The sequence below is a fragment of the Giraffa tippelskirchi genome, chromosome 6, assembly GCF_054371585.1.
Source record: "Giraffa tippelskirchi isolate mGirTip1 chromosome 6, T2T-mGirTip1v1.2.pri, whole genome shotgun sequence".
NCBI lineage: Eukaryota > Metazoa > Chordata > Mammalia > Artiodactyla > Giraffidae > Giraffa > Giraffa tippelskirchi.
In genome coordinates this window covers 15,858,495-15,882,529 of record NC_137280.1, presented here as the reverse complement: position 1 = coordinate 15,882,529, position 24,035 = coordinate 15,858,495, and the positions used below count along the sequence as shown (strand labels likewise).

Here is a 24,035-nt window from a genome sequence, read left to right as displayed (position 1 = left end):
TATTACTATTCCCATTTTGCAGAAGAGAAAAGTGATTCACAACGGTAAATAGCAGCTAGCAAGGGTGCCTGTGATTTTAACCACCAGGACATATCTTTACAACGTTTCTCCACAGAAGGACCCTGCCACTCCACTGATTGGTAAATGTCCTCTGAACTCTGAACACAGAGCTGAACGAACTGGAAAACTTCAGACCAGAGCTATGGTAGTCAAAGCAACTGAGAACTTGATAGAAATACAAATTCTCATGCTACACCCAAGAACTACTGAACCTGGAACTCTAGGGGTAGGAATCCAGCAACCTGTGCTTCATTCAACAAACCTGCCAAAGGATTCAGGCACACACTCAAGTTTGAAAACCACTAGCCTAGAGGGAGAGAAACTAAGGGGAAATATGCTAATTCCTCATGTTTTTGGAAGGCTTAATATAGAGGAGAGGCAACAAGTTGCGTGCTTTCTGTGTATGCCTCTCAAGTTCTGAGGAATGGTAAAAACTGGCTAAATGGTAACAGATCTTGGCTCAAAATTAGGAAAGAATTTCATATTTCGTTAATAGCTGGAAGTAACCAACAACGGAAAGAACTGCCATGTGAGAGAATGAGACTCTCATCGTTCAGAGTATTCAAACACATGCTGTATGACTGTTTCTCAGGCACGTCGATGAATAGGAAGGTAGACAAGGCATTCTTGAGAGATTGTGAGTGACGGAATCAAAAAACCAGTGGGTGCTGGGCAGATGTTTGTTGAGAGCACGTCCATGTAAGCAAGCTCTAAGGGCAGACGGGAGAAACGATTCTTGTTTTTAAAACTTTCCAGCTCAAAGCCCACACTAGCCATGCTGGTCTCCTCCTGAGTCCTTGGGTAAGATCCATTTGTCCCACATTTGTATCTTTGTTTATCCTCTACTGCTGACTGGGAACGCCCTCTCTCAATCACAATTCGACATGGTTTGTAAAGCCCAGTTCAGGTCAAATCTTCTTAGTGAAACCTCTAAATTCCCTTCACACTTACTGTCAGCCGTACACATTGTTGGGTTTACATAAATTTATGTAAATTTACACTTTGAGAGCAAAGGTTGTGTCACCTACTTAGTGTCTTCTGTTTTACCCTGTTCTACAGGAGGCAACCAACAAATACTCGGGGGAATGGTCAGTTGACGGGGAACACTCTTCTGTGCTTCTTTTCTGAGACTCTGCTGCCTCTGTACTCCTCTCCCTTGCTGCTCTCAATAACGAGAGCACCAAGTCCAGCTCCCTGATTAGGTGCAGACCACGAATGCACGTGGCACGGGTCCTACTGTTCACCTGACCAGTTGCCTCCTGCTTGCCCCCTGGCACACAGCAGTGAAGGGGCCCCAGGTGCTCAATACGAAACGCTCCCCTTTTCCTTTTCCAGGGACTGGTGCTGTGTCTATCACGTCCTCAGTTCACATAAGCTTTGGATAGACTTACAATCCAGATGCAGATGTATATGTTAAAACTCTTATGACAAATCCAGTTATTATGTGTGCAGTGAAGCCAGTTTTCAGATTTTAATACTTCCTTTTTTTTCTTTCTACTCTTGTCATGTGCTCCATGCTTGAAAAACATCTTTTAAAAACCACATTTTCACATCTTAAGACACAAAAAAGTGTCAGATACTTTTCCCCCCTTTGCAGTCTTAGAACTTCAAAAACAGCCAAAAGGAAGTTTTATAAAATACATAAAAATATGTGCTGAGAGCTGAGGTTTTATAAGCCAAGAGTTAGACTGCAGTGAATTTTTACTGCAGTTAATATTAACTCCTAGGAAAAGAACACTGCTGGAGACCCAGGCCCACTCTGCCATGGGGGAGAACTTCGACACTTTCTTGCAGGTTACTCTTGCGCGCCTGGGAATCAACTCCTGGTTATCCACTGCTGGATTATCCAGAGTCCCCACCAACCTTGGCTTCTTTTCCTTCACAATAAAGACCCTTTGGCCATTTCACAGCTCATTAGCACCTCCACTAGAAGGTAGGTGGTGACAGGGAGAAGAGGTGAAATGAAAATCAGTAAATTTTACTGCTCGTTAGCAGCTCTTGTAAAAGACCCGGGACAAGGGTACGAAGCCATCAGCATCATCAGGATCAACAACAACCACTTAGTAAGTGTGCATGCGCATGGCTGGAGTAGGCACAGCTAGGCAGAGCTCTGCAAATTTTTTTATGATTATTATTTTCATCTCTTTAAGTTTCCCTTCCATTATAACATCCAATGATTCAGAGTCGTCTGGGCCATGGACACACAAGAACTTACCTGTTTTTGCACGCCGTTGACTTGCTGAGCCTTGATGATGAGTGAAGCAGTTCGACCCTTGTACTGAATAGTTCTAATAAATGTCCCCGCATGGTCCACACTGAAGGGCTCTGACCAACGCCAATTGCCCCAACCTTCAATACAGATGTGTAACAGCTGGAGAGAGAAACAATAATCGTCATAATGCCAAAAGTCCCAACAAAAATCTAGTCCTAAAATGAAGTCTCATTGCTGGAAAACCTTCCTATTTGTAATACTTAGCATCTGTTTTCTTTCTAACCTGCATTATTCATCCACTTCCAGCTTATTCAACCAGGCTAAGAATAGCAAATATGCCACATAGAGCCAATGTGGTTTTCCAGATCACATTTTAAACCTTCTTAAAAATAACTGTCCTATCAAATGGTAAAAGGGCCTGTTGAACATTTGAGGAAAGACTGTTTCATTCATCTGGAGGACAAGAAGGCTGAAATGTGAGATCAAAGAATCATGGTCTTGGCTGATAGTTTATTCCTTCCTCTGGCTAGACAGTAATTGAAGCTAAATTTGGTTTGTAGCATTATTTTTGACCCTAAATTGCCATTCTTTATTTTTCCCTTTGATAAAGAACAAAACAGCAATTTGAGAATGCAATTCATTTAATATATTCATTCTCTTTATGAGATCACATATATCATATTAGAAATACATACCTTTAACATTTTGAATGTCTGTTCTATTCTTTTTCTTAGTATGTATTTATTGTAATTTTTACCAGTTGAGTCCCTGATCCACATTCACGTTTATTCACATAGTATTGCCACATTTAGTAATACTTAGATTTCTTTCACAGACATCAAATACTTTCTATTGCTACCTATTAATTGCAATTAAGTATTCCAATCTTAAGTCCACTAACTGAAAAAGCATTCCAAAACAACAATGACAGTTTCTTTAGGATACATGTTTAAATGAAAATAAACAAGGTTCTTGTTAAGTCACTAGGTTGTGTCCGACACTTTGCGACCCCATGGACTGCAGCATGGCAGGCTTCCCTGTCCTTCACTATCTCCCAGTTTGCTCAGACTATGTCCATTGAGTCAATGGTGCCATGCAGAAATAAAACTGACATTTTAGGAAAAAGATTTAGATAATATACAAACAATATTTCCCTTCATATTATATATAATTTTTAAAAGAGGTAACCAAAGGTTAATCACATGAAACATTTTCCAATTAACAGAATAAATAAAACTTTGAAAATATTACATAAGAGCTATCATAATGGGCTCTTAAATACATTAAGGATTTCATGGGAATTGCCATAATAATAAAGTCTTTTGATAGCAACATTATTTTTTAGTTTTAGCATTAAGAGGAACCCTTATAAAGTGCTTAAACTTGAAAATTTCCCAAGGTCACTGTTCATCATAATGTAACATTTGGTGGAAAATCCAGAGAGGGATTTGTTGTTTTGTTTTTAAATATCTTAAAATATTTTAAAAAATCTTGTAACTCATCTCCCTGCTTTTAATATGGCCCCACTCAGTTATTCCTCCATACAACTGCCAGTGATCTTGTGAAATCAAAAGGCTACCAGTCAGATGATTTCTAAAAAAAGAAGTCTAACAGAAAAAAGAAAAAAAAAAAAAAAACCCTGGACAGTAAATAAAATACCTTTAGGGAAAATTTGGTTTTATATACAGTCTTCAACATAAAAGTACCAGAGTATCTTTGATGTTTAAATATTAGTTACAGGGAAAAAAAAAGAAAAACAATAGTGGTGTTTGGAACCATTTCAGTTTTTTGTAGCAGCAACTGGGAATAAAGCTCAGGGTACACACAAAACTAAAAGAAACGAAGAAAGTTGTTTTCTTTGGAGAGACTAGTAGCTGGAAATGACAAAAAATAATGAGGCAAGGTACTTAAGGTCAAGCTCAGCTATATTTTTCTTGAAAATTCCATAGCCTCTAAAGAAAGTTTTAATGTACACAGTGTAATTTTAATTGAGGGGTGTTCACATTTGCATATGAGCTCAATCTTAGGTAGCTGTTCACTCTGTGTGTACAGCTTTTAATGATGGAATGTCACCAAGGAATATGCTGTCAGGTTTTGCTTGGCAGCTATTTGTTCTCAAAACGTTGGCACATATATCACATATATTGTCTTTGAATTATGAAAATTCAGATATGTTTGGAGTTAGTGCACACAGAAAATTTAGGTGGGAGGAAAACATTATGTTTCTCCTCACCTGTATGACCAACAGAATATTTGTAATGTCTGGCCTGCAGTTAAAAAGCATTTAAATATCATTGGCAACTACACGTATATATAATTTAATAGGAAAGGAATGACATTCCTCGGAGAGAAAAATCTACAAAAAGGAATTCAGGAGGCCTAGCAGTACTTCAGCCCCCCTTCCCATGGGCACTAGGCAGGGTGCTCAGGTACCCCTGGACATCAAATGAGGGTGGAAAATCCTGTACTTGTTGGACTGACTCACTAAATTTCACTGTTATAGGTACTGAGAAGTCTCCATTTAATAACAAATACCCATATGTCTATTTTTATTTATATACCAAAGAAACTATAAAATCAGGCATAAAAATGTGAAATTTGTATTAGATTGTCTAATCCTAATGAGACTTGTTTCTGTTATTCATCCAATACATTTTTATTAGTCAGATACTATAAGGAAGGCAATATGTGAAAGACTACGGAAGACATAAAGAAGAGCTTTGGTTTTTATCCCACAAAGAGCTTAGGATTTTACAGGAAAAGTAAGGCCTGTATAACTAACCCATAAGAGGCATTAAGAGAGGTACACACTGATACAGGAGTCTGGAGGAGAGAGGGCTTGTTCAGGTTGCTGTGATTATGAAAGCTTCCTAAAGCATTTGGGCCTGAGAGTTTGGGTAGGACTTCAATTGGTAAAGATGACAGTCACCGGCCAAGGCGGACAATCTGAGAGGTGAAGTCAGAAGGTTTGGGGCAAAGTTAAAAGTTTCAATTGGTTGGAGAAGAGGAAACGCATCAAAAAAAGAGTGAGAATAAGGTCTGAGAAGCAGATCTAGATGGTGGACAGCCCTGACGATTTACTGAGCTAAGGAATTTGTGCTTTATTCAGGAATTAGCCTTGTGTACAGATGAGCGATGTGCTGAAAGGATGGTGAGAGCAGAGTGTGGAGGGGTCTGGACAACTGGAATAGAATGAGAGCAACGTGGGCCAGAAACAGGAGAGAGGAAGGAACAGGTTAGCAAAATATCACTATCCATTCTGCCTAGAGCCCAAGGTGTCTTTAATGTTCTCTTAACAATTCGGAAATTTTCTTTCCCTTTGTTTCCACTAAGTTTCCCTTACAGATTCACTTCCTTCACCATCTTTCTTTTCCATTCAGGTTTTTCACTCTCGGTGGCCTATTTAGCTAGTGTCTAATTTTTTCCATTGGGAGGAAAAACAGTCAAATAGGAACCACTCTTGTTTGAACTTTTCAGTGGGAAATGAAATGAAGTATAAGGCAGGCTGTACAGTAGCCACACTCAATGGAAGGCCTCACGGGGCTACACTGACATTTTTTTCTAGCAGACTGCCCTATTCCAGGGCCACACTGGCAGCAAGATCAAATTCCATTGAAGACCTCAAATGGGAGCATAGAACTTTCCACTCATTTTTTTCAATAAAAAATAAAACTTAAAACTGAATTACTGATCAGGGGCTTGGGGATCAGCTCTCAGGACCACCCACAGTCACATCCAAAGAGAGAATTCCTGACTCGACAGATTACAGAGGAAAGAAAAACAAAATGAAATCTAGGACAACAGGGTACACCAAGGAAGAGAAGGGGGGGGTGTTAAGAAAAAACTTTAAATGATATCTGAAATGTAAATGAAAGTACTAGATACTTTTCTGTGAACTTTATTTCACTATTCATTTAAAAATTGTTATCAAGATGTTTTCTACCTAGTCAGAAATTGAAGATTTGTCTTCAGAGTCATTTGCATATTTTTTGTACTTTATAGTAATTTATTGTACAATAATATGTAATGTTCTAAAAAGATACTGAAAATCTAAATAATGTAAACATATTTCCCCAATCTATTTTATTCTTGACAGAAATTTTAGTTCTGAAAAAGTTATGTGAAATGCAAGTGAAAGAAACTACTGAATATATGCTTGTAGTAAATATATAGTATACAATGTATATTAATATATATGAAAGCTTAAGCATCATACTTGTTTTTTAAACTTCTAAACTCATATCTATATCCCAAGAGCCTAGTGCACAGTAGGCACTGAATAAAATATCTATTGAATAAAAAATCGGGACTTTTGAAAAATAACGAAAATAACCCAAAGTAGATATTAAAAAAATTTAGTGGTGATATTTGGCCATAAAATATCATAAAATGAGAATGAAATAAAAAAATTTAGAAACAATTCCTATTTTGAGTGACCTTTCAATATAGGAGATTTGCTTTAGGTGGATAACAATACTAGATTAAGCTACACATCAATGAAATCCCTAAAATCTATAATTCAGACACTGCAATATGATACTAAAGCATAAAGTAGAACCTAAATGACATATACTAGGTGAGCACGACAAATGAAAATTAAGTTAAAATACGAACAAATTCTTGTCTATCCAAAATAATATCTAAAAAGGTACAGATCAAATTAAATAGATCAAAGCTAGATTGTTTGGTTGGAATGCATAAGTGGAACTGACAGTACATTTCACATCAATAAACTAACATGAAAACAAAATGAAATATGTTGCTCATTATTGCTTTTTTAAGGCAGCTGAATTTCAAGGTGTTCAGAGTATCTGAAATAATGCTAAAAACCAGGTAGAAAATATCAAGATAATTGCTAATCCTTGGTGTCACTCTGATTCAATATTAGAACTCTTAGGACTCTATATCTCCTTTCTATATTTATAGAGCACAACCTAAAAGAACGATAAAGTAGAAATAAATCAATTTGAACTATTTTCTAGTGGACAACTCGGATTCTTTGATGCAGTGTATTTTGGAAGAAAGAGGAGAAAGAAAAAGATTTCCAAATCAGCCTTTCAGGGGGTGATATAATGGTCACTGTCATCACACAAGTATCAATGACACAAAACATGAGGGCTTACATGTAGGTTTTCTCTCAAGATTGTTTGAATTACACGAAAGCTACAAATTCTGTGCAATTGTATAGAGCAACCTCTTACAGGAGAAGGGAAACCTGGCATACTCAAAAAATGGTTAGAATGAAAATTGTACCTGGAGAGGAATCTTTCTATCAAAAACCTAAGCTTCAGATACTCACTGGACTCATCAATTCTAAATAAGAATTTATCTTGATGTAATAATTATAGACGTGCAAAGATTTACCTAGATGTATGTTTATTCCAGCACTGTTTTAATAATGAAAATATGGCATTACTAGGACATTAGTCAAATAAAATATAGTGAAAACAATAATAGCTATCAGTTATTAGACACATACTTCGGGCTTTCCTGGTGGCTCAAAATGGTAAAGAATCTGCCTGCAATGCAGGAGACCTGGGTTCGAACCCTGGGTCAGGAATATCCTCTGGAGAAGGGAATGGCGACTCACTCCAGTATTCTTGCCTGGAGAATTCCATGGACAGAGAAGCCTGGCGGGCTATAATCCATGGGGTTGCAAAGAGTCAGAGTGATGACTGGGCGACCAACACTCACTTTTTCTTTCACTTTCACGTGTCAAGCAGTGGGCTAAGTGCTTTTTATATATGCTCTTATTTATTCCTTAAAATAATCTTAGGTGGGAGATACTTTCATTTTATAAATGAAAAAGCAAGCTGAGCTACAGAGAGGCCACAGTGCTCAAGAGGGCAAGGTGTGAGATTTGAACTGAAGTGTGCTTACTAAGAATCTCTCTTCTTAATCATACTTATACTATAGAATCCTCTGAAACCATTGAAAAAAAATCACAGCATGAAAAAAACATGAACAATTTTACTTAGCCAAAGATTAACCAGAAAAAATCACATTACAAAAAGATATGTGCAATATATACTCCAGTTTTATAAAATGAACAAAAAGTATACATGTCTATTCCTAAAGGGAGAAAAATGGCTAAAAAATATACCAGAATGCTAATAGTGGTTATCCTGGGGGTGTGAACTTTAACTTTCATTTTTATGTGTGTGTTTTGTGTGCTTTTATGTAATTTCCAAATTTCATACTATAAATATGTATTACTTTGCAAATCAGATAAAAAATAATGTTATTAAAATGAAAAAAGTTCAACAGAAAGCATACAGAGCCTTCAAGTAAAAAGAAATTAGACATTTCTATTTCAAAAACACAAATTCAGCTTTCAGCATGAAGTCTCCCTACCTGTCCTAGTCAGTGTCGCAGATTTACCATTTGCTCTGTTGGCATTTTGCTGAAAGGATGACATGAGCCTCAGTTCATTTCTGAGGCCTCCGTCACTGCTCTTCACACAAGGTCTGGCTTGCTGTATTCCTTACTCATATGATTCCTGGAGCAATTTAATGCAATTATTTGAGGGTTTTTTCCCCCAATTTAGCAAATATTTTTAGGATTCACATCTACTAAATGTTCACCATAAGCCAACTAACTGTACTACACACGGTGGAGGAGGTGGTGGTGGTGGTTTAGTCGCTAAGTCCTGTCTGCCTCTCTTGTGACCCCATGGACTGTAGCCCACTAGGCTCCTCTGTCCATGGGATTTCCCAGGCACTGAACCCATGTCTCCTGCATTGGCAGGAGGATTCTTTACCATTGAGCCACCAGGGAAGCCCATATGGTGGAGACAGAAACAAATGAGACACACTGAAAATTCTCACAGTATAGTGGAAGAGAGATTTAACAAGAAAAAGTTCAGTGTAAAAATTTATGAGAGGAAGAAAAAAGTTGTTGTAGGACTCCAGAGGTAATATGCTTGCATGTGCACTAAGTTGCTTCAGTCGTGTCTGACTCTGCAACCCCATGGACAGTAGCCCACCAGGCTCCTGTGTCCATGGGATTCTCCAGGCAATAATACTGGAGTGGGTTGCCACACCCTCCTCCAGGGTACCTTCCAGACCCATGGATCAAACTCTTGACTCATGTCTCTTGCATTGGCAGGTGGGTTCTTTACTACTAGCGCCCCCTGGGAAGCCTTATTATGCTTGGGGAAGTTAAACGAGTGACCAGAGATTGATATATTTTACTTATCCAAGGAAATAACGTGAAAAAAGATATTGAAATAGAATAAAAGATATTTTTGTTATTTCTCATAAAAAAAAGCAGGTGACAGCCTAACCTGGATTGGTTTTTCCTGTACAAAATTCATGTCTAAAAAAACCACACTGATTGCATTACAAACAAGTCATAAAAGTAGCAAACTATAGCTTTAAATCTTTGTGCAAACAACTTACTGCCAATATAATGTGGAAAATTATATTATGAACTCATTGGCTCACATTCCTCTAATAGCTTTGACCATAACCCAAATAGAACCATGGGATTTTGATCCTGGAAAGGAAAGAGTCAAACTGGAACAAAAATCATTGTTTCAGGTCAGATCTTGCTCTCAAGGCAGTCATGTGTGTAGATTCTTGGGGATGAGGAGAGGAGAGAGTTAGGGAGAGGACCTGCCTGAGAGAGGATGGTACAGAAAGGGAGGCTGAAGAGGCAGTGAACTCTTAGGTCAGGAATTGCCACTTATCTTCAGAGCACAGGTCATCATTAAACACCAGAGGGTGAAGCATTAAAGGCACTGAAACATAATAACTGATAGTTGTTGGGCTGTTGAAATAATGCTATTCACTATCTGGCTGGTCTTTCTATATATATTCAGAAATAGTAGCTCCCAGGAAACAGATTCTAGCAGCACCCCACTGTTTATTTTTATGAATGGTTATCACAAGGCAAACACTGATGAAGGAAGAGTCAGGAAAAAATAAACAAGAAAAAAAACAGTTTTATGAATGAAGGGAACTGTAGCTTTGCATGACTTTTGACAATTCACAATAACAAAGAAGCATGGAAGGATGTAGAGACTTTCACCTCTGTATAGTGGAGAATATTAGGAAATGCCAGCTGGAAAATGGCAAGTGGAACAGGAGTTGACTTTATTATCTGGCCTTGAAGCTGGAGAATAAAAATCACCATTCTTCAAATAATGTTGTATAACAAAGGGCAATCCATAATATGACATAACATGAGTAAATAGCAAAAATGACATAAAAATAAGCCATGAGACCTTTGAAAAGATACTGCAAAGCAAAGGAAAAAGCATATCATCTTAAAAATAAGGGGAAAGAGACTCAAGTTAATAAAAACACCCAGTTTCAGAATTCAGGGCTTCTCAGGTAGCTCATTGGTAAAGAACCTGCCTGTCAAAGGAGGAGACATGAGTTCAATCCCTGGGTGGGGAAGATCCCCTGGAGATGGAAATAGTAACCCATCCCAGTATTCTTGCCTGGGAAATCCTACAGATGGAGGAGCCTGCTGGGCTACAGTCCACAGGATCTCAAAAGGACTAGTTAATAAAAACACTCAGTTGCAGAATTCAGGGAAAAGAAATAGGGAAATTTTTGGTTTTCTCTAAAGAATGCAATAATGTAGTTTTTATAAAACTGTAGGAAAATATTGAGAGGTCAGAACAGTGTGGTATAAACAGAAAACAGCCTGAGGTTAAAAAAATGAGATGATATAAAAAGAGAATTAAATAAGGAATAAATCCAAGGAAACAAAAAAATGCATTTGCAGAATAACCAATCTACAATGATACAAATAGAGCAAATATGAATACTATGAAAGAAAAACTTTACAATCTTTATAATTGTGCACAGCAAAGAGACAGACAGATGAAGAAATATGGGAGAAAATACCATAAGCATGAAAGAAAAACAATATACATATAATTAATATAGAGATAAATAATGCTATTTATATGTTAAATCTATTCATCTTCATAGTTTTAAAACAGCATGTTATCATTTCATCATATAGTTTATGAATCATTTGAATTTCCATGAGTAAAACAGCATGTCAAATGTCACACATCTAGCAAACATTGAGGCTTTATCAGTGTTTCAACATACCAACAATAAGTCATGGAATCTTTTTAAAAATTAAAAAAGATTTTTCATAAATAACTACAAAATAATCTATATTGCAGAATTTATTTCTGTCTTTCACTGTTCAGACATTAGTCTTTGTTCAGTCTATGACTGACATTTACATATTGGAGAGAAAAATAAATCAAAAAAAAAGAAAAAGTCAGGTAAAGAGTAGTGGCACTTTTATACATTATCTACAAAACTGTGATGCTTAATGAGAATGAGTATTCCTTGCTAAAAAGCTACCTAAATAGAAATTATCTAAATCAGAGAAAAATAATTTACTTCACAAATTTTATTTTTGCAAAAAGATTTAAGGAGCAAATTTTCTCATTAATTAAAATACAATGCTATGTATAACTTTGAAAGAACATATTAATCATGAAATCAGATATAAATGTACACAGTAAAAAAAAGCAGGAAATGATATATAGGCTTGTTTTAAAAGGGTCATTTCAACATTACACATATTTATTGTTTTCATGTTTCTAAAGGGTACGGGCTTCCCTATATTTAAACGACATGTGACTGAAAAAACAGGAGCTGCGACACTAATAGCTGCCTTAAGTCCAGAACTGTGTGATAGTCTTTGAAGCTGTTCATCCTTAATGCTACCATAAAGGGCTGAAAAGTAAAAATTCAGAGAAATTTTACATGTATGCATATATGTCTGTACAGAAAAGGATGGTCTGTCTAAAAATATGAAATAATTCACACTTAAAAAAATAATTAAATAAAATGAATACCAACAATATTTGCTTAATTGAGTTACACTAACAGTCAGAAGATTTTGGTGCTGGGTAGACACACTCTCTTGACAGAATGATAGACGATGGTGGTCATGCTCATGGTTGAACCCAGCTCCTCAGTGGAAGAGATAAGGGTAAGTTGGATGGAAATAGTAAAGGATATTTTAGGTAAGCTGAGAAATGGAAGCCAATAAGGTAAACTGGAGACACTGTTTGATAGTCATTTAGACTTGGATAAATGTTCTGAGCTTGTGAGCCAGATTGTCAGTTCTTGTTTGTCTGAAAATCAATTTTGACTAAATACAAATATAAACCATAGAAGAAATCTAACAAAAGTTTGAATAAAATTTTTCTTTAAAATTTTCTTTTAAAATGTTCATTCATCATTTAGCAAAATTTAGTTTAATGTAAAATAGAAGACATGCCAACATGTGTCCTCTAAGAAAAGATCAGGTAGTTCTATGCAATATGTAACTTATTTTCAGTCATCATGGCCATTTAGACAATTAAAATTGTTATGCCTAATTTTTAATTAGAAAAAAAAGAAGTCAACAGATGGGATATAAAAGATATCCAAATTTTTACAGTTATTTATTTTCATTTAACTAAACTGCCTTGCCATACTAAGAAAACATTTTTGTAAAGGTTAAATAAAGTATTTCATGGCAACCGCTGCTTCTTAGTGCCTGTATAACAAGAAACATGAGCCAGCCAAAGTTGTGCAAGTTGGTTTTCTTTCCCAGTAAGGGAATGTGGTATCTAAGACCTTGTCCTAACTCATTTTATTCCCAAGTGTAAGTCAAGCAAGTCAAATATGAACTAATGCCTGAAGGGAAGTCCCTGACTCCAAAAGTATGGATTATTTCACATTTATCTTAAAATCTGCTCTCAGAGTTCTTAAAATTCACTAACTTGGCAAGTCAGGAATTATCATGAGAAATGAAATAATTTCATAACTATGAAGTCATCCAACATTCCATGCATCTGACACTCATTGGGCTTGGCCATGTCTTGGGCATTATTCTGACCTTTAGATAATAAGCTCTTCAATATCCTGCTCAGCATGGAAATAATTAAAAAGTGCCACAGTATAATAGGTATGCCATTGTCTTTAACAGAGTTAATGCTTTTGTTACACAGGCTTGTGGTAATAGGTTATGATTAAACGCAATCACATTCTGAATGCTGAAATCTTTATAACATTCTTAATCAGTATTTCCCATTACTTACAAATGGCAAAATACCATGCTTTAATGGTCCAGCTGTATTCCCTTTCTCCAAGCACTCTGTATTAAAATTCATATTTAAAATTAGTTCAGTCAAGGACCTTTATGTTTAGACATCAAGAATTCACATTTGCAGAGCACTAGCTTGTGAAAAGCCTTTGAGTGTCTTGTAAAAAGCTTAAGGAATCCTTAGTACATTTTTCTCCAAAGCTATATTTCAATATCGAAAATTTATTGCCAGAGAAGGGACGGTGAGACCATTATCAGCACCAGCAGTCACTCCTCTGGGTGCTTCACAGTTGAAATAATCCCCAGTTGTGCCCTTTTGTGCAGGCTTGTAGAAAACTCTAGAAATCAGTCCTGGGACTGGATAAAGTGTCTTATCACAAACTATCTTTGCTACTTTCTTGTGGAAGACTTTACAAGTCTTAACAAGGTCACAATGCAAAGCATTTTTACATAGCGACTTTGAAATATACAGGAAAAAGAAAAAAACAACTCGACCCCAAACTTCTTCCTCTCATTTAAATAGAGTAAATGTATTTACCAACAGAAAATGAAGACATTTCAAACATCTCTATCCACTAGATACTTAATGACCAAAACCGCCAGGGCCCCATTTACTGGTGACTTCAACAAGGCACTATACTCTTCCTCAAAGAACTTCCTCAAAGTTTCTTGGAACCCCTCAGGAAACTGAAAATATTTGATGAGAGAAAGGTGAAGAGACCGAGTCTACAAGCCTTACTATTTTGCTGTTTCAATGACTACTTAGAACTAAAATAAAAAAGCAGTTGATGGTGACTGGATAGCAGATCCCGGGCACTCAAATGGAGTTAGTGTTTACAGAATATTTTGGATTGAAATCCTTGCCAGATGGTCCCAAGAACTGTTTACCTCACTGTTGATTTTAGCTATCTTAATGTCAGCAACAATAAAAAGAAGCTTGTTATTGCCACTGGGGACCAAAGGCACACAGTCCTTCCTCCCCAAACGGAACTGCTAGTTGTGGACAGCTGTGCACTACACAACAGTAAGGGCATTAATGTAGTTTCTGGGAATCTAGTTCCATGATTAGAGAAAGAGAAAATATAAGGCAAATTTAACCTGAAATAATGTCTACTTTAAATCAGTACTATTTTGTAATTGTACAATATACTTTCAGCCTATGATAATACAATTTTTTCAGAGTTAAACAAAAGCAGGCAGAGTCGGACATGCATGTGGACCTGAAAGCTGGTCTCCTTTGAAGTATACTGCTAGTCCTCTCCTGCAGCATTTCCCTATTTCAAAGCAGTTTCCATCAGAGGCCACTCGGAAGCCAAGGGGGCAGACGTGGCGGAGACCAGGAGCTACTCTTGATTACGAGTCCCACTGCATTGCCAGCATACAAAAGCATGTATTTTGAGCTCAGAGGACCTCTTTTTGTGTGCCTGTACAACATACATAAAAGCATCCAATATGACCCATACTGTTTACAATGTTCATATTGTTAAAATAAGGTTTTAAATCTATGTTCTTCAAAAAGTCAGATGTTATGAGAAATCTCAACATTTATTTATTCAGTGTACACTTATCAAATGCCAATTATGAGCAGGATACAGGATTAGATATTGTGGAAAATCATGTTTTAAAAAGCCTCCTCCTTTCCTTCCCTCTTTTCACTTTAAGCAAATACCCACTACAACCACCTTTACATTTACAGTCAACCTCAGTTCTCTCTCCTGTCTCAAAGCAGGAAGAGGCTTTTGTGCTAAGTTAAAAATGGTCCCCAATTCTCTTAGCAACTCACATCAAGAGGTTACAATCTTGTACCTTATCCTCTGGATCTGTCCTCACCTTGTGACTTGCTCCACCTAGGAGAATGTGGCAGCAGATTCTATGAGGGTTCTGAGCTTAGGCTCAATAGGTTTTGCAGTCTTTGCTCTCGCTCTCCTGTCTAGGCTAGACTGCTGGAAGGATCACATGGAAGAGAACCCTGGCCAGTGGTCTGCCAAGTACCAAATGTGTGGGCAAGGCCATTATGGACCACTCAGCCCCAGCTGGCCGACCAGGTGACTGTAGCCTCATGAGTGAGCCCAGCTGAGACCAGGAGAAGAACCTCTTAACTAAGTGCACCTAGATTTCTGACCAACACACTTATGAGCTAATAAACTTTCAAATAGAAGTTCTGGGGTGGTTTGTAAATAGCAGTGGATAACTGGGATAATTCCATCCTGGGTTCATCCTTCCACCTGTAATCTGGATGCCTTCTTCTTCTCTTCTTCGGGGACCTTATGCCATTAATCACTCTTCCTGTCTTCTGCATCATCAACCTATCTGCTAAGTAAATAGGAGTAAACCTTTTCATATATGAACATGCCTGAGCTACTTTAAAACCCTTGCCTGACCCTTCAGCTTTCTTGAGCTAACACCCAATCAGGATTTTTTTCTTTTAAATCATGCTCATTTTCCCTACTTCCTCACCTCTCATTCATTTTTCAACCCATTCAATCTGATTTTTATTCCTGTCTAGCCATGGAAAACGCTTTCCTTGGGCTATCAACGAACTCCCCATTACCCATACAATGGTCTCTTCAGTTATTGCTTCACTCAATCTCCTTAGGGCAATCTGAAGAGAGGGGGAAAAAAAAGATTCAAACAAAATGAACAGAACTGCAGGGACTTGTGATGACTGTGGTTCCAGCTAATGTCTTGACTATAAGAATCTGGACTTGTCAGAGAATCTGAGCTGGAATCACCCAGGTAAACTACTTCTGAAATTTTTGGCTAATGAAACTGAGATAATGTTTTATTTACTTAAGTTGTGGGCTAATTGTTAAATGGCAATCTGTAATAATATAGAGTGTGGTATGTGTACGTGGGGTGCTACTATAACAGAAGCCTACGATGTGTGTGTGGGGGTGCTTTGGAGCAAATAAGTGGGCAGAAACCAGAAGAACTTGAAAGTATTAGTGTCTCGGTGTGGGTTTCTTTCAAATGCCTGTTTGGAGTTCTCTGAGCTTCCTGGGTCTGTAAATTTCTGTCTTTGGTAAAGTCTGGGACATTTTCTGAGATTATTTAATTTGGGGGAGCCCTATTCTCTCTCTCTCCTGTCATTCTTTGATTACAGTTACTCATATATTAGACCTTTTGATTGGATGGATTTCTACTGATCCATCTTCAACTGAGGTGTCAGCTGGGCTGCATTCTTTTTTTTAATTTGTTTTTAATCGGAGGAAACTGCTTTACAATGCCATGTTGGTTTCTGCCACACAACAAGGGCTGCATTCTTACCTAGAGGCTTGACTTGGGAAGAATCTTCTTCCAAGCTCACTTGGGTAGCTGGCAGAATTTATTCCCTGGTGACTATGTGAGGGCGCTTCCTAGGTGGCGCTAGTGGTGAAGAACCCGCCTGCTGTTGCGGGAGATGTAAGAGAGGTAAGTTTGATCCCTGGGTCAAAAGATTCCCCTGGACGAGGGCATAGCAACCCACTCCAGTATTCTTGCCTGGAGAATCCCATGGACAGACACTGGCGGGCTACAGTCCATGGGGTCGCATAGAGTCATGACGGAAGTGACTTGGCATGCAGGCATGCCTGTCTATATGAGGAGGGTTCTGACTTTTTAATGACTAGCACTGGCAGCCACCTACACATCTTTGTGGCTTCCCACACCTCCCTGCCCCATGGGCCTCTTCATAGGCAGCTATAACATGGTAATTTGCTTCTTTCAGGCCAACAGGAATGTATGTTATCTATCTCTCTCTCCTGACGAAAGGGTCCAGTCCCTCTTTTAGGGCTTTTATCTGATTAAATCAGCCCATCTAGAATCGCCCATTTTGATTAACTAAAGACAACTAACAGATATAGAGAACTAGTGGTCACCAGTGGGGAAAGGAAACGGGGAAGGGACTCAATAGGAGTAGGGGGTTAGGAAGTACAAACTACTGTGTATAAAATAAATAAGCAACAAGGATATATTGTACAGCACAGGAAATATAGTCAATATTTATAATAACTTAAAATGGAGTATAATCTATAAAAATTTTGAATCACTATGTTGTATGCCTGAAACTAATATATTGTAAGTCAACTGTTTACTTCAATTAAAAAAAGAATGTTAAAAAATCAAACTAATTTAGGAATTAATTGTACCTGTAAAATCCCTTTACTGTTGCCACAGTGGTTTTAAAGTACATGCATGATAATTTCAACCTCTGAGTCATCTGGCATTCGCATCTGTTAATTATCTCTCCCTTAAAACCTTGAAATTGAGTAATTCTCTTTTTCTTTTTTTGTGAGACCTCTCAAGTAATTTTGGGTCTAGTGTGGACACTATAAATGCTATGTGGTGAAGACTCTGGATTCTCTCATAATTCTTCCAGAGTGTTAATATTTCTAATAGGTAATGAACTAGTTTAGACTCAAACTAGTGGTAAAGAACCCGCCTGCCTGTCTGATGCAGGTTAGACATGATAGACACAGGTTTGATCCCTGGGTCGGGAAGATCCCCTGAAGGAGGGCATGACAACCCATCCAGTATTCTTGCCTAGAGAATCCCATGGACAGAGGAGCCTGGCAGGTTGCAGTCCATAGGGTTGCACAGAGTTGGACATGACTAATGCGACTTAGCATAGCACAAAAAGTCTTAAACCTGGGTGAGTGACAGTGCAGATTAATTCAGTTAAGGCTTGGGTAAAATCTGCCTTCAGCCTGCCCCATGCATGTGTGCTTCAGCAGGAAGCAGATAGGTGGGCCACATTTAAAATATATTTCCCTATTCTGTGGATTTCCTTTTCCCAAGATACTCTCTTCACCCTCTAGTGACCTTGGTTGCCTGAGCTCTTTTGCCTGGTACCTTGGGCCAGAAAGATGGTGAGCCCCCCCTTGCATGGCTACAACTGCAGTTGCCCTCAAACCAAAGCCTTAACAAATGGGTGAATCACTGTGCAGATTACTGGCTCAAAGATCCTATTCCCCTCCAAAATCTGCCTGCCTCTGTTTGTCTCCAGAGGTAGATGTTTTGTGTTTTGCTCAGAATTTATAGCTGTCATTCACAGGGAGACCAGTCTGTTAGGTATTTATACCAGTCTCTGACTTCTACTCTGTCTTGGCTCAGTTACTATAATCTCTCACTCCTGGGTTATGCAGTGGTGTCCATACAACCGCATGCATTCTCAACCTCCTCTAGACTGTCTACACAACTGCATGACAGGAACCTTTCCAAAATGCAACTGTGACCCTGTGATGATTCTACTTAAAACCCTTTGGTAGACAAAAGCTGCCTGTCACATACAGGTATATCTCCTCAAAATGCTCTTCAGAACATAACTCCTCCAAATAGCAGTGTTCTGAAGGTGGCTCATACTTGTTTGTGAGAAAGTATTGCTAAATATTCAGGAATCTAGTGAGCTGGTTGTTAAATCATTGGTAGCCTAAAATCAGCTATGGTGGGAGTCCTTACACCATGAAAGTTGGTCAACCCTACAAATTAGTTTTCCTATCACCATCAAAGAGCCAGTTTTCTAGCACACATCTCCTCAGCAAGGCCTGCAGTTTTAATGCCTGAATTTATTCTGAACAAAACCTGAATTCCCTTGACCCTGACAGGCTGCCTGCCTGTCTGTCCCCTGGTCTGCCTCATGTGCACAGCATACAGGAGCCCTCATGGCTTTGACTGACTTTCTGGTCTTGCAATTCCACACATGTCCTCTACACTGTAGTCAAATCAGTCAAGTGCTACCATGCCATGTTCTTTCTTGCCTCTGTGGCTTTCACACATGTTGGTTCCTTTACCTAGGAACACCCCTTTCCCAGCCTACTTCACTGACCTAGCACTTACTTAAACATGAAAATTCAATATAAATATGACTTCTACCAGGAAGCCTTGGGAGATTTCCCTCCTCATGTTGGGAAACATTTCCTTTGAGTCCCCATTAAGACCTTGTCCATATTCAGAGGCAGGTGATTTTACTTTCTGGTCCTCTTGCTTTTCTTCCCTATGGCTAGTGTTTTAACTCAGTTACCCATTACGTCTCCCTGTTTGCGACTACTACCACAATATCCTCATAGATAATGATCATGTCTCTAATTTGTTTACCTTCTGACTCCCTCATCAGACAACATGTTTCTTAGAAGAATGTGCACATTTACAAACACACAACAGGTCATAAGAAATTATTATTTGTTGATTAAAAATCAATGGGATGGAGGGAGACCAAATAAGCATCTAGACGGAAATAATGAGTCAGGTCTTAGATGCCAGATAATTTGGGTATATTTAATAGATGATGGTTGTAAAGATTTTTGGACAAGAAAGTATCAAAACATCATTTAGGAAACTTACTTGAATTGTAGTTTGCAAAGTAGACTGAAGTTGGGCAAAGATGTAACTAAAGGAATAATTGAAAAAAACTATTGCAATAGTTCACAGAGAACCATTCTTGATATAGTATTATACCTGCCACTTTTCTAATTAGCTTTTGAAATTCCTCTTTGTCTATATATATTTTCAGAGTTTTTACTTCTTTCTGACTTAATAATCTGTATTATTTATTTTAAAAAGTTGAGAAGTATATAAAAATGTAATACATTGGAAAAAGTATCACCTTAAAAATATACCATTCAGAGGCAACATTTTGACATCTCGTTTCAGTATTTTTCTATGCATTTATACTTAAATGGTTAAGACCATATTGTATGTATAGAATTTTATATTTTGCTTTTCTGACCAATATAATACGATAAGCTCCAATACTCTGACCACCTGATGTGAAGAGTTGACCCACTGGAAAAGACCCTGATGCTGGGAAAGATTGAGGGCAGGAGGAGAAGGAGATGACAGAGGATGAGATGGGTGGGTGGCATCACCAACTCAATGGACCTGAGTTTGAGCAAGCTCCAGGAGATAGTGAAGGACAGGGAAGCCTGATGTGCTGCAGTCCATGGGGTTGCAAAGCGTCATCAACATGGCTGAACGACTGAACAATGATATGGTAGCACTTTGCCTTCCTATGTAAGAATGTAAAGGTCCCATAATAGTTCATCTCATAGGTATGCCAGATTTTTCTTACCTATTTCTTTAAAACTGAACTTTTTGATTTTTAAAATTTGATAGTATGAATAAAATTATGATAAGTATTTTTGTGTATATACCTTTGTATTAATTTGGACTGCTCCCTGAGAGTAGATCACTAGTAAGAGAATTACTAGGTCAAAGGCTACGATCATTTTAATAGCTATGATGCTTCTTATCAAATTGCTTTCTAGAAAGGAAATATCAATTCCATTTGTACCTTCTGGGTGTAAAAATGTCTTTTCATTTGCCCTTTCTAACAAACTCTCATATACATACCATGTGCCATATAATAGCAGAGGCCAACACTTGAAAATTTATCAGTGACAACAGTTTGCCAACATAGAATATTCACCTGCCTCCCTACTTCAGTTCAGTTCAGTCACTCAGTCACGTCCAACTCTTTGCAACCCCATGGACTGCAGTACACCAGGCCTCCCTGTCCATCACCAACTGCTGGAGCTTGCTCAAACTCATGTCCGTCGAGTTGGCGATGCCATCCAGCCATCTCATCCTCTGTCATCCCCTTCTCCTCCTGCCCTCAATTTTTCACAGTCTCCCTAAGTCTGATTTTAAATTTTTAAAATTGTGACAGTTGCAACAAGAATGTGCTCATTCTTTAGATATACATGTATGCATACATTATATAAAGGGATATGGAGAAAGTGGTAACTGAATAAGAAATTACAGTCTAATAAAACTGACAACTGACTGGAATTACCATAAGATAGCTAGACACTCAAAAACCCATTAATTTTTCTTTAGATAAGAGGAAGAAATGATCAGATCTCACTTTTAAATATTTTCACATCTGAAAAAAGAACAGCAGAACTTTCTGTCTATATGGGCGAGAACAAGAACAATACAAATATTTTACTATTATGTGGCATGCTGCAGCCCATGGGGTCTCAGAGTTGACATGACTTAGGGACTCAACAGCAACAACACCGTTCTGAGGTAAGCACAGGCTGATTTTATGTGTTAGACTTAATCTATTACCTGTCATTTCATAATTTCTGAAACATGTTACCACGTTTTCAAGTGATGGGAATATCATTTAGAGCAGAGCAAAGACAATTTTCTGTCAAATCTTTAGTCTACTGAATTTTGTCAACTGAGAGACCTGAAAGCAGAGGTTGACAAATTAGGTATGACTTCTGGGTCATTTTGGTGCACTGCCTATTTCTATAAAGCCAGTGAGTTAGGAGTGTCTTTAACATTTTCAGATAGTTGGAAAAAAAGAAAAATACTACTCTGTGATGTGTGCAAATTATTGGAATTCAACTTTTCTTTTCTATAAATAAAGTTTTCTTGGCACACAGTCACACTCATTTGTTATGGCTGCTTTTGTGCAAAGCTGAATGGCGATGAGAGCGGCTCTAAGGCCCTGAAAGCCTAAAAGAGTCCTGTCTGGCCCTACTCAAAAAGATCTGCCAAACTCTGCCTGAAACTAATGTCTGATTTATGTTTTCTTTCCTAAATCTGATTACTTTGATGAGTATTTCCCAGATGCTCTGCCACTCTTCCAAATTGACTCTTGTTGTCTTTCTCATTTTTAACTATTCGCCATTTTCACAAGCTGATAAAACTTCCTACTACATCCATTTTGAGCAATCTTTTATTTTCTATAGCTCTGTCTGGAGCCTATTTTCACCTTGACTGGTGGTTTGGTTACCAAAATTAAGTCATTGGTAGTTGGAATTCTACAAACCTAAAAAAAAAGCACAATCTATAAATTGTGCGTGTTTTAAGGGTAAAACAAATGTAATTCCTTACATACAAGCTAGAGGCATTCCTGTTTCAAGCAGTTTTATTAGCCAACAGTCCTTTCTCTTAACCAGAACGGAAGTTAACTTGAACAGCCTACACAAAAATCCTACTACGATGGACGTGTCACTATATCCAGTTTGGTTAAATTAAACAAAGTTTCCCTTGACTCTGAGCTGCACAGACTGTCCATATTCTGGGGAAAGATTCCATAAACTCACACATGCAGTCCTTAGATTCAGTTCCATATACTGTGAAGCACTTCTCTGAAGACCATTCCTTCGCTGGTTACTATTCTTGTCCAACTGAAGAAAAGTCTCCTGGAGTGGGATATTTAAGGGCCCTTTGAGGTGGCATATACGACTGTGCAGCTGAATATGTTCAATTATTCCCTAGGAAATTGTTTTGTTCTTCCCTTGTTTGTTTAGGCAAGCAACTGTTGTAGGATAGCCAGCATTTTAAAGTGATTCTGCCTCAGAGCGTGCGTTAGAAACTATAAGGAGAGTTTACAACTTTTCAACTCTAAAAAGGTTTTTCAACTTTGAATTTCTGGAATTGGTTGTGTCCATGTTTTCCCCATCCTGTTGGGACTTACTGTTGTTAGCAACCTCCTGTGTGGTTCTAAGACATGCTGACCTCTTTGAAACCTTTCCAGGTGTCATTGCTACTTTCTTGATCTCTGCAATATAAGCTACATTGTTTAGTGGAGTTAAGTTCTCTGAACTTTAGAAATCCTCCCTGAGACTATGAATTGACTAACACCCAAGGTAGCATAAACATGCAGACACAAATGTTCCTAAAACCAAGCCTGCTGGGCAGTGCAGGATATGACTTGGAGTCTGGAAAAAGGGAACAGTTTGCTTACTTGTGCGTCTGTGACTACCTCCAGGTGCAGTCTGAAGCTAAGTGGCTAGTTTTTCTGATCCTCAGATGTAACCTCTCATTAGAACACAGCAGAATCTGTAACTATGGACATAAGGAATTCCATGAAGACCCCTGGGCCCATTAAGACCTCTCTGGCTTCAAAGGGTCCTAAAACACTTCCTTCAGCATACATAGCTGTACTAAAGGGACATCTTTTACGAATATGATCTAAGTTTTAGTCATCGACTATAGCTCATCTTAATATTTGTATCCAGAAGATGCAGCTACAAATTAAAGAGAGAGAAAAAAAAAGTTTCATAGATATCTGTTATGTTTCCAGTTTGTCACTAAAAGTTTCTTATTGTTTTTTGTTCTTAAAGCTCTGCAAGGGTTCATACTTGTACTAAGAATGCCATGTTACTCTAGCTTTGAATGTGGAGTGTTATAGCAGTGATTTCTCAGCCTTTCTCTTAAAACCTCACAGTTTGGCTCTTCTAGCAGATAAATCCTGCTGCCAAAACCTAGGAGAGTTTAACAATGTTGTGGAAATAATAGTATATTGAGAATGAAAAGACATGGGATTCAGTCCCAACTCTACCACTATCTTAGCTTAACATTTCTGTCTCCTTATCTATAAATGTGCATAACAGACACAAATCACACAGGGATACTATGAAAATAAGACTCGTAATAAATACAAAAAGACCTTGAATAAGTGCAGAAGAGTTTAAATATGAAAGGTGTAGTATGGCAGTGGTATGCCATTCTTCTTTCCTGTTCATGTCCTTTCCATTCAGAAACTGTACATCTACAACACGAAGACACCTGTTCCTCCACACCCCTGAGCCCACTGTTCTCAGCATCACCCGTCCCATACCGGCTCCAGTGTCCAGAGAATCTTGAGAGTCAGGGAGGGCCATGATAGTCTATGCAGCTTAAAATGACTTTGAAGGGAAATGAGCTTTCTCTGCTTTGCTTTCTACTGGCTGAGGCCTGCAGCTTGCATGTATGA

The 24,035-nt window shown here is 38.0% G+C and overlaps 1 protein-coding gene across 9 annotated transcripts in view; it reads right to left on the bottom strand.

Annotated features, from left to right (window-relative positions):
* VPS13B (vacuolar protein sorting 13 homolog B) overlaps positions 1 to 24,035 on the bottom strand; it is a 752,042-nt gene that overhangs the window by 61,431 nt on the left and 666,576 nt on the right. For all 9 annotated transcript variants that reach the window (XM_081503358.1, XM_081503363.1, XM_081503357.1 and 6 more), the window contains one exon: positions 2,276 to 2,431. In XM_081503358.1, the coding sequence (XP_081359484.1) occupies positions 2,276 to 2,431 (156 nt within the window). The remainder of the gene's footprint in view (positions 1 to 2,275; positions 2,432 to 24,035) is intronic.